General features: G+C 46.8%; 1 protein-coding gene across 3 annotated transcripts; it reads right to left on the bottom strand.

The window, feature by feature from the left end:
* Positions 1–3,957: 3,957 nt before the first annotated feature.
* ZNF772 (zinc finger protein 772) lies at positions 3,958–16,028 on the bottom strand. Of its 3 annotated transcripts, XM_074370931.1 has the most exons (6): positions 15,687–16,028; positions 15,366–15,444; positions 15,090–15,128; positions 13,435–13,561; positions 12,778–12,900; positions 3,958–12,461 (listed from the first exon to the last, which is right to left on the bottom strand). In XM_074370931.1, exons 3-6 carry the CDS (start codon positions 15,102–15,104, stop codon positions 10,978–10,980), a joined length of 1,749 nt encoding a protein of 582 aa, XP_074227032.1. In that variant the 5' UTR covers positions 15,105–15,128; positions 15,366–15,444; positions 15,687–16,028; the 3' UTR covers positions 3,958–10,977. The 3 variants fall into 3 exon arrangements, with proteins under 3 accessions (XP_074227032.1, XP_074227031.1, XP_010960286.2); XM_074370930.1 differs by lacking the exon at positions 15,366–15,444; XM_010961984.3 differs by lacking the exon at positions 15,366–15,444 and having other exon boundaries at positions 3,958–12,125; positions 15,687–15,989.
* Positions 16,029–16,816: the final 788 nt, after the last annotated feature.

Genomic DNA, 16,816 nt, shown 5'->3' with positions numbered 1-16,816 from the left:
CGTGACTTCCCGGAGACGCGCGTCCTCGGTGAGCAGGTGCCGCGCATCAAGGGCTGAGCCCGCCCGACCCGCCTCCGCGGGCGGGCGGCCCCGGGCTGCGCTGCGGAGTGTCTCCCCCGAAGGCTCAGAACCTCCGCGAGCCTCCGGAGCCCAGCGGGCTGGGAGGGGCCCCGGTGTCAGGGCTCCTCTCTGCGGCCCCCGGGCAGCTCTGTGACCACCCTGGAGCCCCTCCTGAGCCTTCGACCAAATGGAAACAATAAAGCTTTTTGCAGGGGAAAAAAAAAAAATCTGTGAAGTGTCGTCCTAAAGGGCCTGGAACACGAACAGGTAAACCGCGATGCATGCGTGTGGCTGTGTGTGGGGCTCGCTGTTACTGCCCTGGTCTTGGTCCCACGACGCTCTTACCAGTCAGGGCGTTTTGAGATCCCTCCTCTGGGATTGTCTTTGGGGCTAATTTCAAAGCTGCATGAAGTAATCCACATGAACTTTGGTTTAAAACAAAAGTATTGTCCGGAAAGATCTAAAAATAATCACGTCCTCACTCCGAGCCTTCCTTGGAGCCTCTTCCATGATCAGATACCTACTTCGTGTTGCCACATTTGGCATGAACTCTTTTCGTGGTGTTTTATCCAATATCGTTATTGGGCACACAGCTCTCAGTGGGGAAAAAATCATTTTTTCCTCCAAAGTTATGTTTTTAGCACAGATTGTGTGCTTCCTCTGTTCCTTGTGAAAGCCGGTTGCCTTTTGAGGATGTTACTCTCTTTTACCTTGTCAGAATGATTATCTGGTCGCAGCAGCGGCTGTACAGGTATCCGAGCCCTGGGATCCGCAAGCCAGAGAAGCCGCTCCCGGGAAACACTTCCCGGCTCAAAGCGGAGGGTTATTCGTGCCGAACCTGGGAGCTGTTTGGGACAAAGTGGCCCATAAAGACACCTGGAGTGTGAAGGAGTGAGGGGCATTCCACCGAGTGAAGGACCCCACAGGGTCCATTCTGTCCTCATCCACTTTTCTCTGCCTGGTCTTCATCTGTGTGGTCAGTCAGAGGGGGTTGCTCCACATGGCAAGCACTGTTTTCTGGGTGGTGGGACAAGGATGACAGAGACAGGGGTCCTGCCCTAGGGGAGGGCAGGCGCTCAGCACCAAGCGTGGCAAACATATGGGAAGTCAGATGTGAGCAGTGAAGTGATTCTGCTGCTGTGACAGAAATGCAGCCAGAGTCATGAGTGAGGGAAGGGTGCAATCTTGGAGTCACGGGACAGGTGAGCTGGGGTAGCGCGCCATGGTGTGAGAGCTTTGATTCCGGGGATGGAGAGGAATGCAAACCCTTCTGAGCTCTGCTGAGAATCGTGGGGGATGCCATGAACTGTGAGTGGCGCTTCAAATGGAAATGTCACTCGGTCGTGTCAGGTCTCCCCAGGACTTAGTGTTCTCAGTGAGAGTGGGAAGACGGACTTTGGATGAAAGGCATAAGGAAAGAAGCAGACAGTAAATAAAAGGTGACATTAGGTTGGAAATCTCGGAGCTGGTGTGTCAAGAATACGCAGATTAAAACCCGCTGAACCAGGAGGCACAAGCCACCCACGCGGGGTCAGCAGGTAGCGCCCTCAGCATCCGAGCTCCCACTTTGGAAGTCCCTGGGCCATTTTGATTGAAGGTGCGGTTTCAATACACACACAAAGACAGTACAGTCACAAGGTTTATTAACGACACATCCCAGGAAGGGGCACAGTGAGTAGACGGAAGTGCACTCCTCTGAGCCGGGGAGCACACACCTCTTACTTCTGAGGTGGTTGGGGCAGCGGTCACTGATTTTCTTGAGTGGTTATTTTAAAAGGTGCTCCAGGAAAAGCAAACTGGGAACTTCGTGGTGGGAATCCTACACTCAGGTTCTGATCTAAATGTCCAGACTCTCGGTCTGTCGTACTGTAAAATGCCCAGACAGCAACTCCAACAGGCTGTTTTCTCATTGCAGGGTTGAGCTGCGTGCCCCACATCTGGGTATGCTGAAGCCCACCCCAGTTTCTTAGAACGTGTGTATTCGGAGATGGGGTCTTTAAAGAGGTAATTAAGTTAAAATGAGGCCATTAGGACAGGCACTAATCCAATCTGATGGGTGCCTTGCAAAAAAGGATTAGGACACACACAGACACTAGGGGCACGTGTGCACCGGGCGACACCACGCGAGGAGACAGCCAGAGGGCGGCCACTGGCAACCCAAGGAGAGAGGCCTCAGGGGAACCAACCCTCCAGCGTCCTCACCTTGGACTGCCGGCCTCCAGAACGATGAGAAAAACAGCTCTGTTGTTCGGGCACCAGTCTGTGGTATCTCACCCCGACAGCCCTAGCAAGCTACCAACTCACTCATGCACGGGCATTTGCAGAATTGTTACTTTGTTCCCAGCTATTGCTGTTATCAATAAAGCTGCTGTTGCTGTGAACATTAGAAGTACAAGCATTTCTGTGGACACACATTTTTAACCCTCTTGGGGATAAACCTACAAATTAGACGGCTGCATCACATGCTAAGTGCATGCATACTTACAGAAATTACCAGTTTTCTAAAGTGGGTTTTAACATTTTGCATCCCACCAGTAAGGCATGGGAGTTCTGTTTCACATCACTGACTTGGCATTTTCGGGTTGACCATTCAAATGAGCACAGACTTGTGTCTCATTGTGGTTTAAATTTGTTTCCCTAGTGATGAATGGTGTTGAGCATATTTTTACATGCTTCTTATTTACATATTTTCTTTGGTGAAATATGTATTAAAACTTGTCTTTTTTTTTTTTTTCCCCTAATTCTCCCAGCCTTTTGAACATACTGCCACATTCTGGCTTTTTTTAATGCTGCCAATCTAACTGCTGTCCTTTTGTAAACAATGTATTTCTTTTCTGGCCACATTTCAGACTTTCTCTATTTTATACTCTGCTATTTCATTTCTACTTGACTTCCTAGGTGTAATTTTTAAAAAATTTATTCTCCCTCCAATGTATCCTAAATCAGAGGATTCATGTCTTCATCTATTCTGTAAAATTCTCAGACATCTTTCAGGCAGCCACTTTTCCTGTTGTTAGTTACGGAACTTCCATGAACTGAATGTTGAATTTCTGTTTTTCTGAACAATGTCTTAGAATTTCAGTATCTTTATCTCTGAATTTCTTTCTGAATAATATATTCAAATATATAATACCAGATATAGTCATCTTATCAGTATGTATAATTTTCAAAGAAAAAATTTAATTTTTCAAATAAAAGGGCAGAATTTTTGTCTTTTTTAAAAATTGAGTTTTCTCATTGTTTTAAAGATTATTTAAAATTTCCAGACACCAGTTATTTATCAGATATATTTTGCAAATATTTTTCACTGGGCTATGGCTTCCATTTTTAACTTTCTTAAATGTGTCTTTTTTAATAGCAAAGGTTTTTGATTTTGATAAAGCCCAATTTTACCATTTTATTTTATTTGGGTTTTGATTTTTCTGTCTTGATAAGTACTAGGGATGTAATATACAACATGATAAATGTAATTAACACTGCTGTATGTTATATATGAAAGCTGTTAAGAGAGCAAATCCTGAGTTCTCATCACAAGGAAAAAAATTTTTTTGTTTAATGTATCTGTATGTGGTAATGAGTGTTCATTAAACTTATTGTGATAATCATTTCATGATGTATGTAAGTCAAATCATTATGCTGTTCACCTTAAACTTATACAGGGCTGTATGCTAACTGTATCTCAATAAAACTGGAAGAAAAAAAATCCTCTTAATATTGATGCCTATAAAACTCATTACCCTTAAAATTGAAAAGCAAAATAAATAATATGTAAGAAGTCTGTCTAACCCATGTTCAATGAGTACCCCTCATCCAATGACCTATGAGTTATTTTATATTTTACATTTCAGACATTGAAGATTATAATCCATTTCAAGGTAGTAAATGACTTGAGATATATTGAGGTTTTTATTACTTTATTTTTCATACGGATGTTGTAATCTTAAGAGTATTTTGTTGAAGCATTATCCTTTCAGTCTTGAAATACCTTGGCAATTATACTGAAAATAAACTGACAACATATGTGTGGGCCTGTTTCTGGCCTCTGTATTCTTGCTGGGGCAACCCTTTCACCAATAGTTTACTTCTGTTAGTATAGCTCTATAGCATTCTGAAAGTCAGGTAAAACCTTTCAAATTTGTTTTTCTTCCCAAAATTTATTTTGGGTATTTTAGGTCTTTTGAATTTTCATATAAATTTTCAAATCATTTTGTCAGTTTCTACCAAAATCAGTGGGAATTTGTTAGTTGTGTGAATCTACAGAATTAGGGGAGAATAAATTGAAGTATTAAGTCCTTAGATTCAGAAATGTGGTCTCAGTAATGTTTTGTAGATTTGCTATATAGTTTTTGAATGTATTTTGTTAAATATAGTCCTAAATATTTCACATTTTGGTGTTGTAGTAAGGGGTACAGTTTCCCAATTTCCAAGCATTTTAACTATACTGACCTTTTATCCTGGGGCCTTGACTAATCTATTAGATCTCTTAGGTTTTTTAATAGATAATTAAGGATTTTCTAAATAGATAAGCACATAACCTGTGAATAATGACCATTCTGGTTCTTTCTTTACAATTTGTGCACCATTTGTTTAATTTTCTTACGTCACTAGCACAGGCCTTCAGTGTAGTATTACACACAGGCTGTGAGAGTGGACGTTCCTGCTTATTCCTGATATTAGGGGGAAAGCACTCAAACTTTCACTACTAAGTGCGATGTTAGCTTTAGGTTTCTAATGCTGCCATACGTCAGGTTAGGGAAGCTGGTTCTGACATCAGCTCTCTGAACACCAACTCCCAGAGTTCGCATCGGTGTCCACATCTTTAGCCGTTCAGTCCTCCACAAGAAAGCCCTCACTTCAGGCATCAGCTTCAAGTTACAGGGGCCAACTGTATTTCTGACCAGCTGGCTATGACTGCAGGGGTTCCCACAATCTCCTCAGGTTGGATAATTTGCTAGAATGACTCATAGAATTCACTAAAAGTGCTGTCTATACCTATGATTCCAGTTTTGTTACAAAGAATATAACTCAGGCACAGCCAAATGGAAAGAGCGCACAGGGCAAGGTGTGGGAGGGTCCCAGGGGTGAAGTTCCCATGACCCCGCCCAGGGGAGTCAAAGGCATATCACTCTCCCGCACATCCATATGTTCGCCAACCAGGAAGCTCCACCAAAACGTGGTGTCCAGAGTTTTGATCAGAATCTCACTGCGCAGACACAACTAATTAGATCACGGCCACAGGACTGAACTCAATCTCTAGCCCCTCTCCACCCCCTACAGGTCTGGCGGGCTCAGCTTCAAATTTCTAATCATGTGGTTGGTCTTCCGGGCAACTAACTCCCATCCTGAAACTTCCTAGGGGCTTCCCGTGAGTCACCTCATTAGCACAAGAAAGCCTCCTTCCACTCAGGAATCTCGGTATGTTTATAGCTCTACGCCCATCCTGAAACTTCCTAGGGGCTTCCCAGGAGTCACCTCACTAGCACAAGAAAGCCTGCTTGCACTCAGGAGTCCTGGCATGTTTATAGCTCTATGCCCATCCTGAAACTTCCTAGGGGCTTCCCAGGAGTCACCTCATTAGCATAAGAAAGCCTCCTTCCACTCAGGAATCTCGGTATGTTTATAGCTCTACGCCCATCCTGAAACTTCCTAGGGGCTTCCCAGGAGTCACCTCATTAGCACAAGAAAGCCTCCTTCCACTCAGGAATCTCGGTATGTTTATAGCTCTACGCCCATCCTGAAACTTCCTAGGGGCTTCCCAGGAGTCACCTCATTAGCACAAGAAAGCCTCCTTCCACTCAGGAATCTAGGCATGTTTATAGCTCTATGCCCATCCTGAAACTTCCTAGGGGCTTCCCGGGAGTCACCTCATTAGCACAAGAAAGCCTGCTTGCACTCAGGAGTCCTGGCATGTTTATAGCTCTATGCCCATCCTGAAACTTCCTAGGGGCTTCCCGGGAGTCACCTCATTAGCACAAGAAAGCCTGCTTGCACTCAGGAGTCCTGGCGTGTTTATAGCTCTATGCCCATCCTGAAACATCCTAGGGGCTTCCCGGGAGTCACCTCATTAGCACAAGAAAGCCTGCTTGCACTCAGGAGTCCTGGCGTGTTTATAGCTCTGTGCCAGGGACTGAGGAGAAAGAGCAGACGCATTCACTGCACCGCATGTTCTGGATAATACGGATTAAATTAACACATTCCCAATTGTTAAGCCAACCTTACAGTCCCAGTGAGTCTCACTAGATTCAATCAACTCTTAGGAATGTAGAGTTGGCTTAACAATGGAAAATACACTAATTTTATATACATACTTAGACTTAATTCCCTAAAATTTTGTGAAGGAGTTTTTTGCACCTATGCTCACATATTAGTCTATAATTTTCTTTTTAATCTCATTACCTAGTTGTGCTCTTAGGGTTAATATTGGCTTCTAAAAATTGGTTGGAAAGTACCCCTTATGTTATTACTTATTTTGGGGAAGTTTGATAGTCTTAACTATTTCTTCATTAAATATTTGGTAGGATTCATCAGTGAAGCCATCTTGGCCTTGAGTTTTAGTGAGAGGGGTTCTTACGTTTATACATAGTTTACCACTACAAGTAATCTGGAAATACTCATTTTATGTCTTTAATGGACAAAGGATTTTTCAGATGATCTATTTCTCCTTGAGGGAGGCTGGCTAGTTAGTATCTTTCAATGGGTTTTTGTCCTCTGCATTTCCACTTACTGTGAAAGAGTTGTTTAAAATAATTATCCATTATGTTTCGAAGGTATTCGAGCGATACATTCTCTCCTTGCTCGTATTTGTGATATGTGATTTCTCTCTTTTTTTTTTCCTGATGTTGTTGGAGGTATTACCAATTTTACTAACTTATTCAAGGTATCTGCTTTGGGATGATTCATAGATTTTCTTTAAAATAATTAAGAAAATATATGAAACTGATTCTTAATACATGGGACATCAAGCAAATAATAGTGACCTATGAGAGAGCAAAGAAGTGCTGTGAGCCACGTGACCACCCCAGGTTACTGTGAGAAATTTCCAGGCTCCAGCACAAGAATGTCAAGTCCAGCCAGACCCCAAAAGTCGCCCTGAGCTGACACAGAAACTTAGAATCTGGGCCTACTCAGGTGGCTGCAGTCCAACAGAGCACAGCACAGCTGAGAGAAAATGTCGGAGACTTGAAGAGGGTCATCCTCAAGCATCCAGCTGGGCGCCCATCTGCACCCTCAGGAAGGAAATGACCAGAGGTGAGAAACACCCGAGAGGGTTAGATGAAGCAATTTCCAAGGCTACTGCAGAGGGTGGAACAGCATCTGTTCCAACCAGTGTCCATGGGAAGCCTCACAAAGCACAACTAGAGAACACAGAATGACTGTCTCAGGAGGGGGAGGGAAGTCAGCCTTCAAATAAATACTCCAATGAGTCCACCTAGAAATGTTTGGAATCAAGATCCCAAAAGACCATAGTGTGTCCAAGGAACTTAAACATGTAACAGGAAAAAAAATCAGCAGTATCTATAGAAATGCAAATGTTTTCAGTACCCAGAAAGGCAAAACTGAGTGTCCACACAAAATGACACTATGTTAACAGCATCAGACAATGTAAACTTCAGAGTAAAGAGTATTACTATAAAGAGGATCACTTCTTAATGATAAAGAGCTCGACTCATTAACTGGACATAACAGAAGGAAATGTTTATTCACCAAATAAAAAGACTTCAAAATACATGAAGCAAAACCTGACAGAACCAGAGAAATAGGCAAATCCACTTATACAGAGACGTCAACAAGCCTCTTCAAGTAACTGGTAGAACATTGCCCCCACATCAGTAAGGACACAGGAAACGCAGACATTATCAGCCATCTCACCTAAGCTGACACCTGAGGACTCTCCACCAAACAAGAAAACAATACACATTTATTTTGAGTTAACATGAAACACAGGACAGACCATATTCTGGGCCATAATGCGAACATCAATAAATGTAAATACTTCAAGGCATAAAGTATATACTCTGACTGCAATGAATTAAATTAGAAATCAATTACAGAAAAGATAAGGAAAATACCAAGTATTTGAAATACCACACTTCTAAAAAGAACCACGTGTCAAAGGAGAAATTTAAAAGGAAACTGGAAAAGGTTTCAAATCTAATTAAAATGAAAATACAACATACCAAGTGTTGTGGGAGGCAACTAACAGTTCCTACAGGGTGATTTTTAGTATTTAGCACCTACATTAGCGGAAAAAGACCCAAAGGTATCAAATGAAGGATCTCAGCTTCTATGTTAACAAGTAGCAGAAGAGAAATGAAATACAATAAAAGCAAAAGGCAATGGTAAAAGTCAAAAAGAAAAAAAAAAAGGGAAGAATCAGTGAAATCAAGTGCTTTATGAAGATCAATAAAACTGATTAACTTCTGATCAAGAAAAAAAGAGAAATATAGACATTACCAGTATCAGGAATAAGACAGGTGGCATCACTGAAGGCTCTACACATACTAATAAATAATAAGAGAATAACTTGAAAATTTTGACTACTAAATAAAACAAACTCCTTGAGAAAGAGACAAACCACCAAAGCTCACTGTAGGAAAAAAACAGAAAGATACTTTGTACAAACCTATGTCCACCAAGGAAATTAAATTAACACTTAGAAACCTTTCCACAAAGTAGACTCCAGGCCCAGATTCTTCACAGTGAATTCTATCAAACAATTAAGAAAGAATGCCAGTTCTTCACAAACTCTTCCAGAAAATTGAAGAGCAGGGAATACTTGACCAACATGTTCTGTAAAGCCAGCATCACACTGCTAGCCACCAAAACCAAGCATCCAAAAAAAAAAAAAAAAAAAAAAAAATGAGGCTAACATCCCTCATGAGCATGGATGCAAAATCTTAAAAAACAAAACAAAACAAAACAAAACAAACCCCCAAACCCAGCATACTAAATTCAACGATACACGAAAAGAGTAATACATCATGACTAGACGTGCTTTACCTCAGAAATGCAAAGCTGGTTTACCTTTTGAAATCAGTTGATATACTTCCTCATTAAAAGACTAAAAAGGTTAAAAAAAAAGAAAAAGAAAAGAAAAAAAAAGAAAAACAACTACGATTACGGTCACCAGTATCCAAGAAACCCTCCCACGAATCCCCACCTGGAACCAAGATTAGTCTGTCACCCACAGAGTGAGTCAGGAACGACGGTGCATCACTTCCAGGTTGAGGCTGTAACAGACCCTGCGGCTTCATTCTCGGGAGTTCTCTCTGGGGTCACTTCCTTTGGAACTATTTCTCTAAAGTGGAGTACTCTAAACAAATGTATAGACGGAGAAGAATGAACTACTGACACACAGAACGTTGATAAACCACATAATAATTATGCAGGGTTGTCAAAGCCACGTACGTACTAGCACATTTTAAATTAACCCCCCGCCACACACACACATAAAACTCTAGGAACTGCAAACAAGCCTATGGTGACAGAAAGCAAGATGAGTGGTTGATTGGGAATGGGTGACAGGGAGAGATATTGTAAAAGGAATCAGGAACCTTGGTTTCAAAGGTGCAAACATGTACTGAAACTTACCAAATTATACACTATAAATATGTGCAATTAATTGCAGAAAGTGTTTAGACTGCTCAGACGGTCAGCAGCCATAAGACTAGGAGACACAACTATGGGAGTCCTGAGAATTTCCGTAAACCCTCACACCAAAGCCAAAGTGATGGAAACATTTGCAGAGACACCTTTAGAAGACTGACAGTCCCTACGGCTGGCTGTAGTCTCCAATTTCCTGTTAATCAGTCTCTGTATCAGTTATGACTCCTACCTGGCCCTCTTAGGGGACAGTGACATCTGCCCACCAAACGACAGATCAGGGATGCTGGCAGGTCCCAGGGAACCAAGCTCCCCTCAAGAGGGCTGAGGAATATGACACACCCGTGGGAACAAGGGGCCCAAGTCACGCTGCTCCCAGACACACCAGAGGCTGTCACAGCACACGCCCACTGCTCAGGGTGCCCTTGGTCCTACAAATCCTCTCACCACACAGGCCACGTGATGAGGCCCCCGAGGACTGGTATTCTCTCCTAGGAGGCCTTGAGCAGCAGAGCAAACTAGGCTGAAACCAGAATGAGAGCTGTTCTTTCTCTGCCATTCTACCGCCACGGCAACACGACAGCTGGAGCTCTCACACAAGCTGCTCACTCCCCTCACTGGGCTCTGCCAGCCCAACTCTGTTCTCCACTCAACCCACAAAGTGAACACAACCCCCAGGATTAAAGGTGGCTTAAAAACTAAGGCATTTGTTGCAAAACCAGAACAGCAAGAGGCAGGCAATCCCCAAGTTACATGACTTGGAGGCTGGACAAATCCATCAGGAGGGCTACAGGAGACTGACAAAGCCTGAAAAATGGACATCTCTGTAAGCAGCCTGCAGAACAAAGATTGTATTCTTCTGGCCGAAACTGGATCACCTCCAAGCTTAAAACACCTGGGGGCGCGGGGAAGCAGAAAGGAGTGAGGACTTCAATGGGCTCAGGCTACCGGTGATTCCCTCCAGGGAAGGGAGCAGCAGCAGAGAGCCTGCCCCTTGAAGCACGCGGGGGTGACTTCTGTGCAAGCTGGGACCCTGCTGTTGCATAGATGGATGGCTTCTTCCAGAGACACTGGCAGCAATATACTTCTGGCAAGTGTGCAGAAGCTGTTCAAGTGGACAAAGGCATGTTACAAAGTTCAGCACTGCCCCAGAAAGCGCCCCATGTAGCTGGCGCACAGAAGAACCTCCTCAGGGTGGGAGTTCACACACACAAGGCTCAGCTCCCGGCCGACGGCGACTCACAAAGGCCGCTCTCAGAGCTTCTCCCTGGTGTCCCCCACTGTGCTGAACAGGACAGCGTATTCTCCGCCATCCTAAGGCCTTTCTCCAGCGTGAACTTTCCAGTGTCTGATGAGGGAAGCCCTTTGCCTGAAGGCCTTCCCACACTCACTGCACTGATACGGCCTTTCTCCAGTGTGGATTCTATGGTGCTGAACAAGCACGTGTTTGTGGCTAAAGGCTTTTCCACACTCGCTGCACACATACGGCTTTTCACCATTGTGAACTCTCTGGTGTGCAATAAGGTCGGAGCTTTGGCTGAAGAACTTCCCACACGCAATGCACTCGTAGGGCCTTGCCCCGGTATGAACACCCCAGTGTTTAATGAGTCTGTATTTGTGACCGAAGTACTTCCCACATTCGCTGCACTCGTAAGGCCTTTCTCCCGTGTGGATGCTCTCATGCTGGACAAGCGTGGATTTGTGGCTGTAGGCTTTCCCACACTCACTGCATTTGTACGGCCTGGCTCCAGTATGGACTCTCTGGTGCACGATGAGGTTAGAGCTGTGATTAAAAACCTTCCCACATATCCCACACGCATAAGGCATCTCTCCCGTGTGGACTCTCTGGTGCTGAGCAAGTATGGCTCTGCGGCTGAAGGCCTTCCCACACTCGCTGCACTCGTACGGCCTTTCTCCCGTGTGGACCCTCCGGTGCTGGACAAGTGAGTCTTTACGGCTGAAGGCTTTCCCACACTCGCTGCACTCGTAATGCCTCTGTCCACTGTGAAAGGCCTCTACACACGTGGTGTTACTTTGTGGCTTCCACTTACCCAGACGGGTGCGGTGCTGGAAAATGCCTGAGCTGGCTGGGAAGTCCTTACAACCCTCCCCCGTGGGAAAGGGTACCTTCAGTGACTGGACGGGGCAGCTGTTCACAAGGCAGGCCCTGCCCTCGTCCCGTCTGCAGGGCTTCTCTCCACTGTGCGGCTTCTGGTGGTGAAGGTTTGTGCTGAACCACAGCTGTTTCCCACATGCCACACACACGTGTAGTTTTTGCTCACAGTGTGTTTCCTGGTGCTCAGCCAAGTGCAGAACAGCTCTCAGGATCGGGCCACATGTCTCACAGGGGTGAGCCTTCTCGGAAGACAGAACTGTCCTAGGAACCGTGATCTGTGACACTCCTTTTACAGAAACGCTCTGCTCAAAAGGTATTTCCTCCTCCTCCTCCCCACACCGACAGCCTGAAAGCAGACAAGTGCTGGTGAAGTGCACACTGACACTGGTGGGAAGAGGCAGTCTCATTCGAAATGTGTGTCTAACAGAACTAAGACCAAGGTCACGGGACTGCCCACAGGACAAGAGGCCCAAGTTCAAGCTGAGTAAAGGGCTGCTATGCAGTAGTTGGCATCTAAAGGTCACAGAACGGAAATGGCTTTGAGGGGGAGAGGACACAGACATGGGGAACAGCCCAGGAAGAGCTGGGGTCTCCAATGAAGTCATCTGCAAATGGATTTCAGCAAGGCCCAGTCTGCTGGGGACAGGTGAGCACTGTGCAGAAGGCTGTGTCCCCTGAACAGCTACAACCAAACAGAACAGTTGGTGTTGAAGTATTACCTAAAGTATCTCACAACACGTTAAGCATAAGCCAATGTTGGAAAGCAGTGCAGAAGCAGCAGTGGAGAGGAACAGCTGAGATGTGGCGGCAGAGGTGGGCAACGGCCAAAGGTCAAAGGTCTGAGTGTAACAGTCAACTGACAAGTGTGTAAATGGAAAAGCAGACAGGAATGAAGTGTACCCGGTGGCCTTGCCACATCAATGACCGTGGGCGAAGAGCAGCTGGAGGAATGACTAGAACCCAGCCCGACATCACATCTTTCCCCAGCTCCCACTCACCAGGGCCACACCCTCCCTGAGCCTCTCTGGTCACGGCCGGAGTCATGTCCGCCCAGTCAGATCCCCAGGGCTCACTGCCCAGCTCCCGTGGAGCAACCCCATGGGGCATGGAGGACACATATCCTAAAGAAAAGACAGGACAGGTAAATGGCCAGCACTGCTCTCGGTGAGCCACCCCTCAGCAAAGAAAACTAAGTATTATCAAAATAGCTCTGCAGTAGTGTCTAGCAGGGACAGCCTAGTGGTCCCTGCAGGTAGTGCCCATCCCAGTCCATGCAATTCCTGACACAGACTGGTGGCCAAAACTATCAGCTGGAGGAAAGGGGCAGAACCTGGGGGACAGGAGTGCCATGGATCAGGACAGAGGCACCCAGTCAGGGAGAGGACCAGCTGGATATGATCCACCGGGCGACTACGGGACGCCTCACTCCTGCATCCATCCATGCAAGCCTTCAGGGCAGCAGGTGTTGGGGCTGCTCGGAAGCTGGAGGTGGCAGTGCACGCCGCTCACACCTGGCATCCAGAGTGCCCACCTCAGGGAGCTGCGGACGGAGGGGATGCCTGTGGCTCTGACACAAGAAGGGCCAAGCTGCCTCTGGGAAACAGGGAAGGGGGACAGCCCAGTCCAGGACGCCACTGGGGATGTGAGGGCCTTACCCAGTGATACCATAAGTGCAAAGTTCTCCAGCATCACCTCGCGGTACAGGAGCCTCTGAGCCTCATCAAGGAGTCCCCACTCCTCCTGGGAGAAGTACACGAACACGTCCTCAAAGTTGACTTTCCCCTGCCACAGTGGGGAGAGCCGAGTCTGTGAACAGCCCCTCTCCCAAGGACCCCATCATGCTCCCCCAGAGATCCCTCCAGCATTCCTTCCTACCTAACTCAACTCAGAGCAACTATCAGGGCTGGGTGCCACAGGGGTCTGCTCTCTCTGCAAGGCCCCTCTCATCACTGTGTCCACCCACAGCAACAGGCCAGGGCAGAAAGGCACCATCTAAGCTCTGGGGCTGGCATGCAGGGCCATACCCTCACCCTCTCCTTCCAGCCAGTTCTCCTGGAGTTGCTAGGCTCTTGCTGACCAGACAACCAAAGCTGGGCTCATCTTTCTTCCTTAAGCCCCCAACACCAGGACCCAAGGACCATCAATCCATTCTCCTTTCCACAGGTACACCATGTTTCTGGATCCCTCTCTGTCTCCCAGTTCTGGCCTCCTACCCAGTCGCTGGTGTCCACCACCACCTTCCTGGTTCATTAACGGCACTGCCACTGTGATGTGCAGATTCTCCCTCATAAACCGATGTACACCCAATCTTCTAGTTTTTGGATGTCTCCATCCTGAACCTTCCACAGAACTTCAGCCCTGTGTCCAGCAGTTCACTTGATCCCTCCATTCAGTGTTTTCTGGAACATTGGACTCTTCACATGGCCACAAATAAACTCTAGGTATCCACACAGAATTACTTCCAAACTTGATGATGGAGTTTCTATCCTTCCGGCTGATAAGGCCTAAAACCTTGAGGCCATCTCTCACTCTCACATCAGAAAATCTGACCCCATCACTTCTCCCATCTACAGAGCCACCCCTCTGGCCCATCCCTTACCATTCACCTGGAATGCTGAAGCAGCCTTCTCCCCAGTCCCCTTGTCTCTACTCCAATTCCGTCAGCCCTCATCACATACAGTCTGTTCTCCACTGGGCACCCAGAGGGAGGCTGCTAAAACCTGGATCAGATTACCTCACTCCTTTGCCCCACACCCATCACAGCTACACTGCCCTCAGAAGAGAGGCCCGCCTTGTAAGCCGGCCATCTCAGACCTGACCTCCTGACCACCTGCTCCTGATTACTACCAGACATGGTGGAGGCCTGGAGTTTCTTTTTTTATTTTTTTGGAGGTAGTTATTAGGCCTATTTATTATTATTAATATTATTATAATTTTTTTTATTGAAGGTACTGGGGCTTGAACCCAGGACCTCGTGCATGCTTAGCATGCGCTCTACCATTTGAGGTATACTCTCCTCCCGGAGACCTGGAGTTTCCTGAAAACTCCCAACTCAATCTCACCTTCAAATCTTTGCACATTCTGATTCTTGTGCCTGGAACAAACCTTATTCCAAGGGTTCCCAGAAATGGGAACCTTTCCATTTAGCCCCTGGTCTGAGCTCAGAACCCTGGGCTTGGGGTTTCTCCAGGGGCCTCAGACTCCAGAGCCAGGAGAGAGTACAAGTAAAGTGTTCTGTGACACCAGTCCTGGAGACCTCGTGGGTGGGGGTGGGGACGAACTGATGAGAACAAGGACAACCTCCCCTCACCTGAACAGGGCCCATAATTGCATCTGAGATCACGGGAACCTGTGGAAAGAAGAAAACTGTGAGAGACAAGCAACCGCGAAAAGAGCCCCACGGGCTGAAGCCTGTCCCCTACTCCTGCCCCGCCACAAGGACCTGGGGCTGGCTGACTACCCTCTGTGGCCCAGGCCTCAGGGCCAGGTGACCGCTGCATTGCCTCAGACTACATCTCAACTTTCTGGGCCCCACTGTCCTCGTCGTCTCCCCCGGCCCCACCCTGCACCCCAAGTCTGTTCACACCTGGGCGGTCTACGGAATACTTTTTCAACCATCAGCTCGTGTGTCTCCTCTGTTCAGAGCCTTCCGTGGCTCCCATCACCTTGAGAATGAAGGCACAGCTGCTCAGATTCTCTGATCTCTTCAGGGGCTGTGTCGCGCCTCTAAGCCTCCGCACACGCGGCCCCTCCCCTGTCACATCCTTCTACATCCCACCGCGCTGGCCGTCAGACACGGGACCCGACCGAGAGCGCCCCCCATTGCCCGGACGCATGGGCCTGAGCTGCGGGGACCCGAGGCGCCCCTCGCCCGAGGCCGGGGGAGGGCCAGGGGCGCATTACCCACCTGCGCCGGGTCAGCGAGCGCGGCCGCCGCCATCGGACCTGTGGACTGAGGCCAGGCGTGAGGGGCCGGAGAAGCTGCAGAGCGACAAGTGCGGAGTCCCGGCGGCCCGGTCACCGGGCGGTGCCGCTGCCGCTCCTCAGGTCCGCCTGTTTGGCGCCGACAACGCCTCTCGCGTTTTCTCTGTTCTGTCACCTCGGCTGTAACGCTGCGCCGTGGAAACGGATTTGGTGGACTAATCCAAAAGCAAACAAAATGTCCGCCCAGGGAGGGAATAGGAAGTCCCGCCTTAGCGTCTTCCGTAGGAACGGAAACGCCCCTTTTCTGGGCCTTCATTGGCCCAGCGCCGCCAAGGCTCCTGGGTAATGTAGTTCCCACAGCACCAACGATGGAGTAGGGGTACCTGCGCCTCCGAGCTGCCCTCGCCTGGAATCGGCTTAGATAGAGCGCCGCTTCCTCTTAACAGAGCCGCACCGATATTTCCGGTGAAATAAGTCAGAGAAGACAAATACTGCATGGTATCACTTATATGTGGAGTCTAAGAAATACAATAAACTACTGAATGTAACAAAGAAAGAAACAAACAGAAAAACAGACCCACAGATAAAGAGAACAGATTAGTGGTTACCAGTGGGGAGAGGGAAGGGAGGAGGGGCAATATAGGGGTAGGATATTAAGAGGTATAAACTATTGGGTATAAAACAAGCTACAAGGATATATTGTACAAGTTGGGAAATAATAGCCAATGTTTTATGATAAGTATAAATGTAGTATAACCGTTAAACATTGTGAATCATAATGTAAACATGTAACATATTATATTGTATAGCAACTATACTTCAATCTAAAAAGGTGCTGTTTCATAGCTAAATACATTATGTTCATGAAATAAAATTATGTTTTATTGTTAAAAGAAAAAGGCTGTAGGAATATACTGTGGCCTCTTAGGCCCTCCATGAGTCGAGAAAGAAACAAGCCCCAGCAGTTCATGACTAGAAGAACTAAGGAATGCAGAAAAAAAAAAAAAAAAGGCAGTCAGGCAGAGAAATAACCATAACCTAAACAACAGATCAGCTCCAAGGACTCCCAGTTGTATCTCAAAGGTAAAGTCTAATGCACATTCCTCAATTGTT

This window comes from Camelus bactrianus, chromosome 9, assembly GCF_048773025.1.
Source record: "Camelus bactrianus isolate YW-2024 breed Bactrian camel chromosome 9, ASM4877302v1, whole genome shotgun sequence".
Lineage (NCBI taxonomy): Eukaryota > Metazoa > Chordata > Mammalia > Artiodactyla > Camelidae > Camelus > Camelus bactrianus.
Note: the sequence above shows the minus strand (reverse complement) of the source record. Positions and strands in the feature narration are given on the sequence as shown.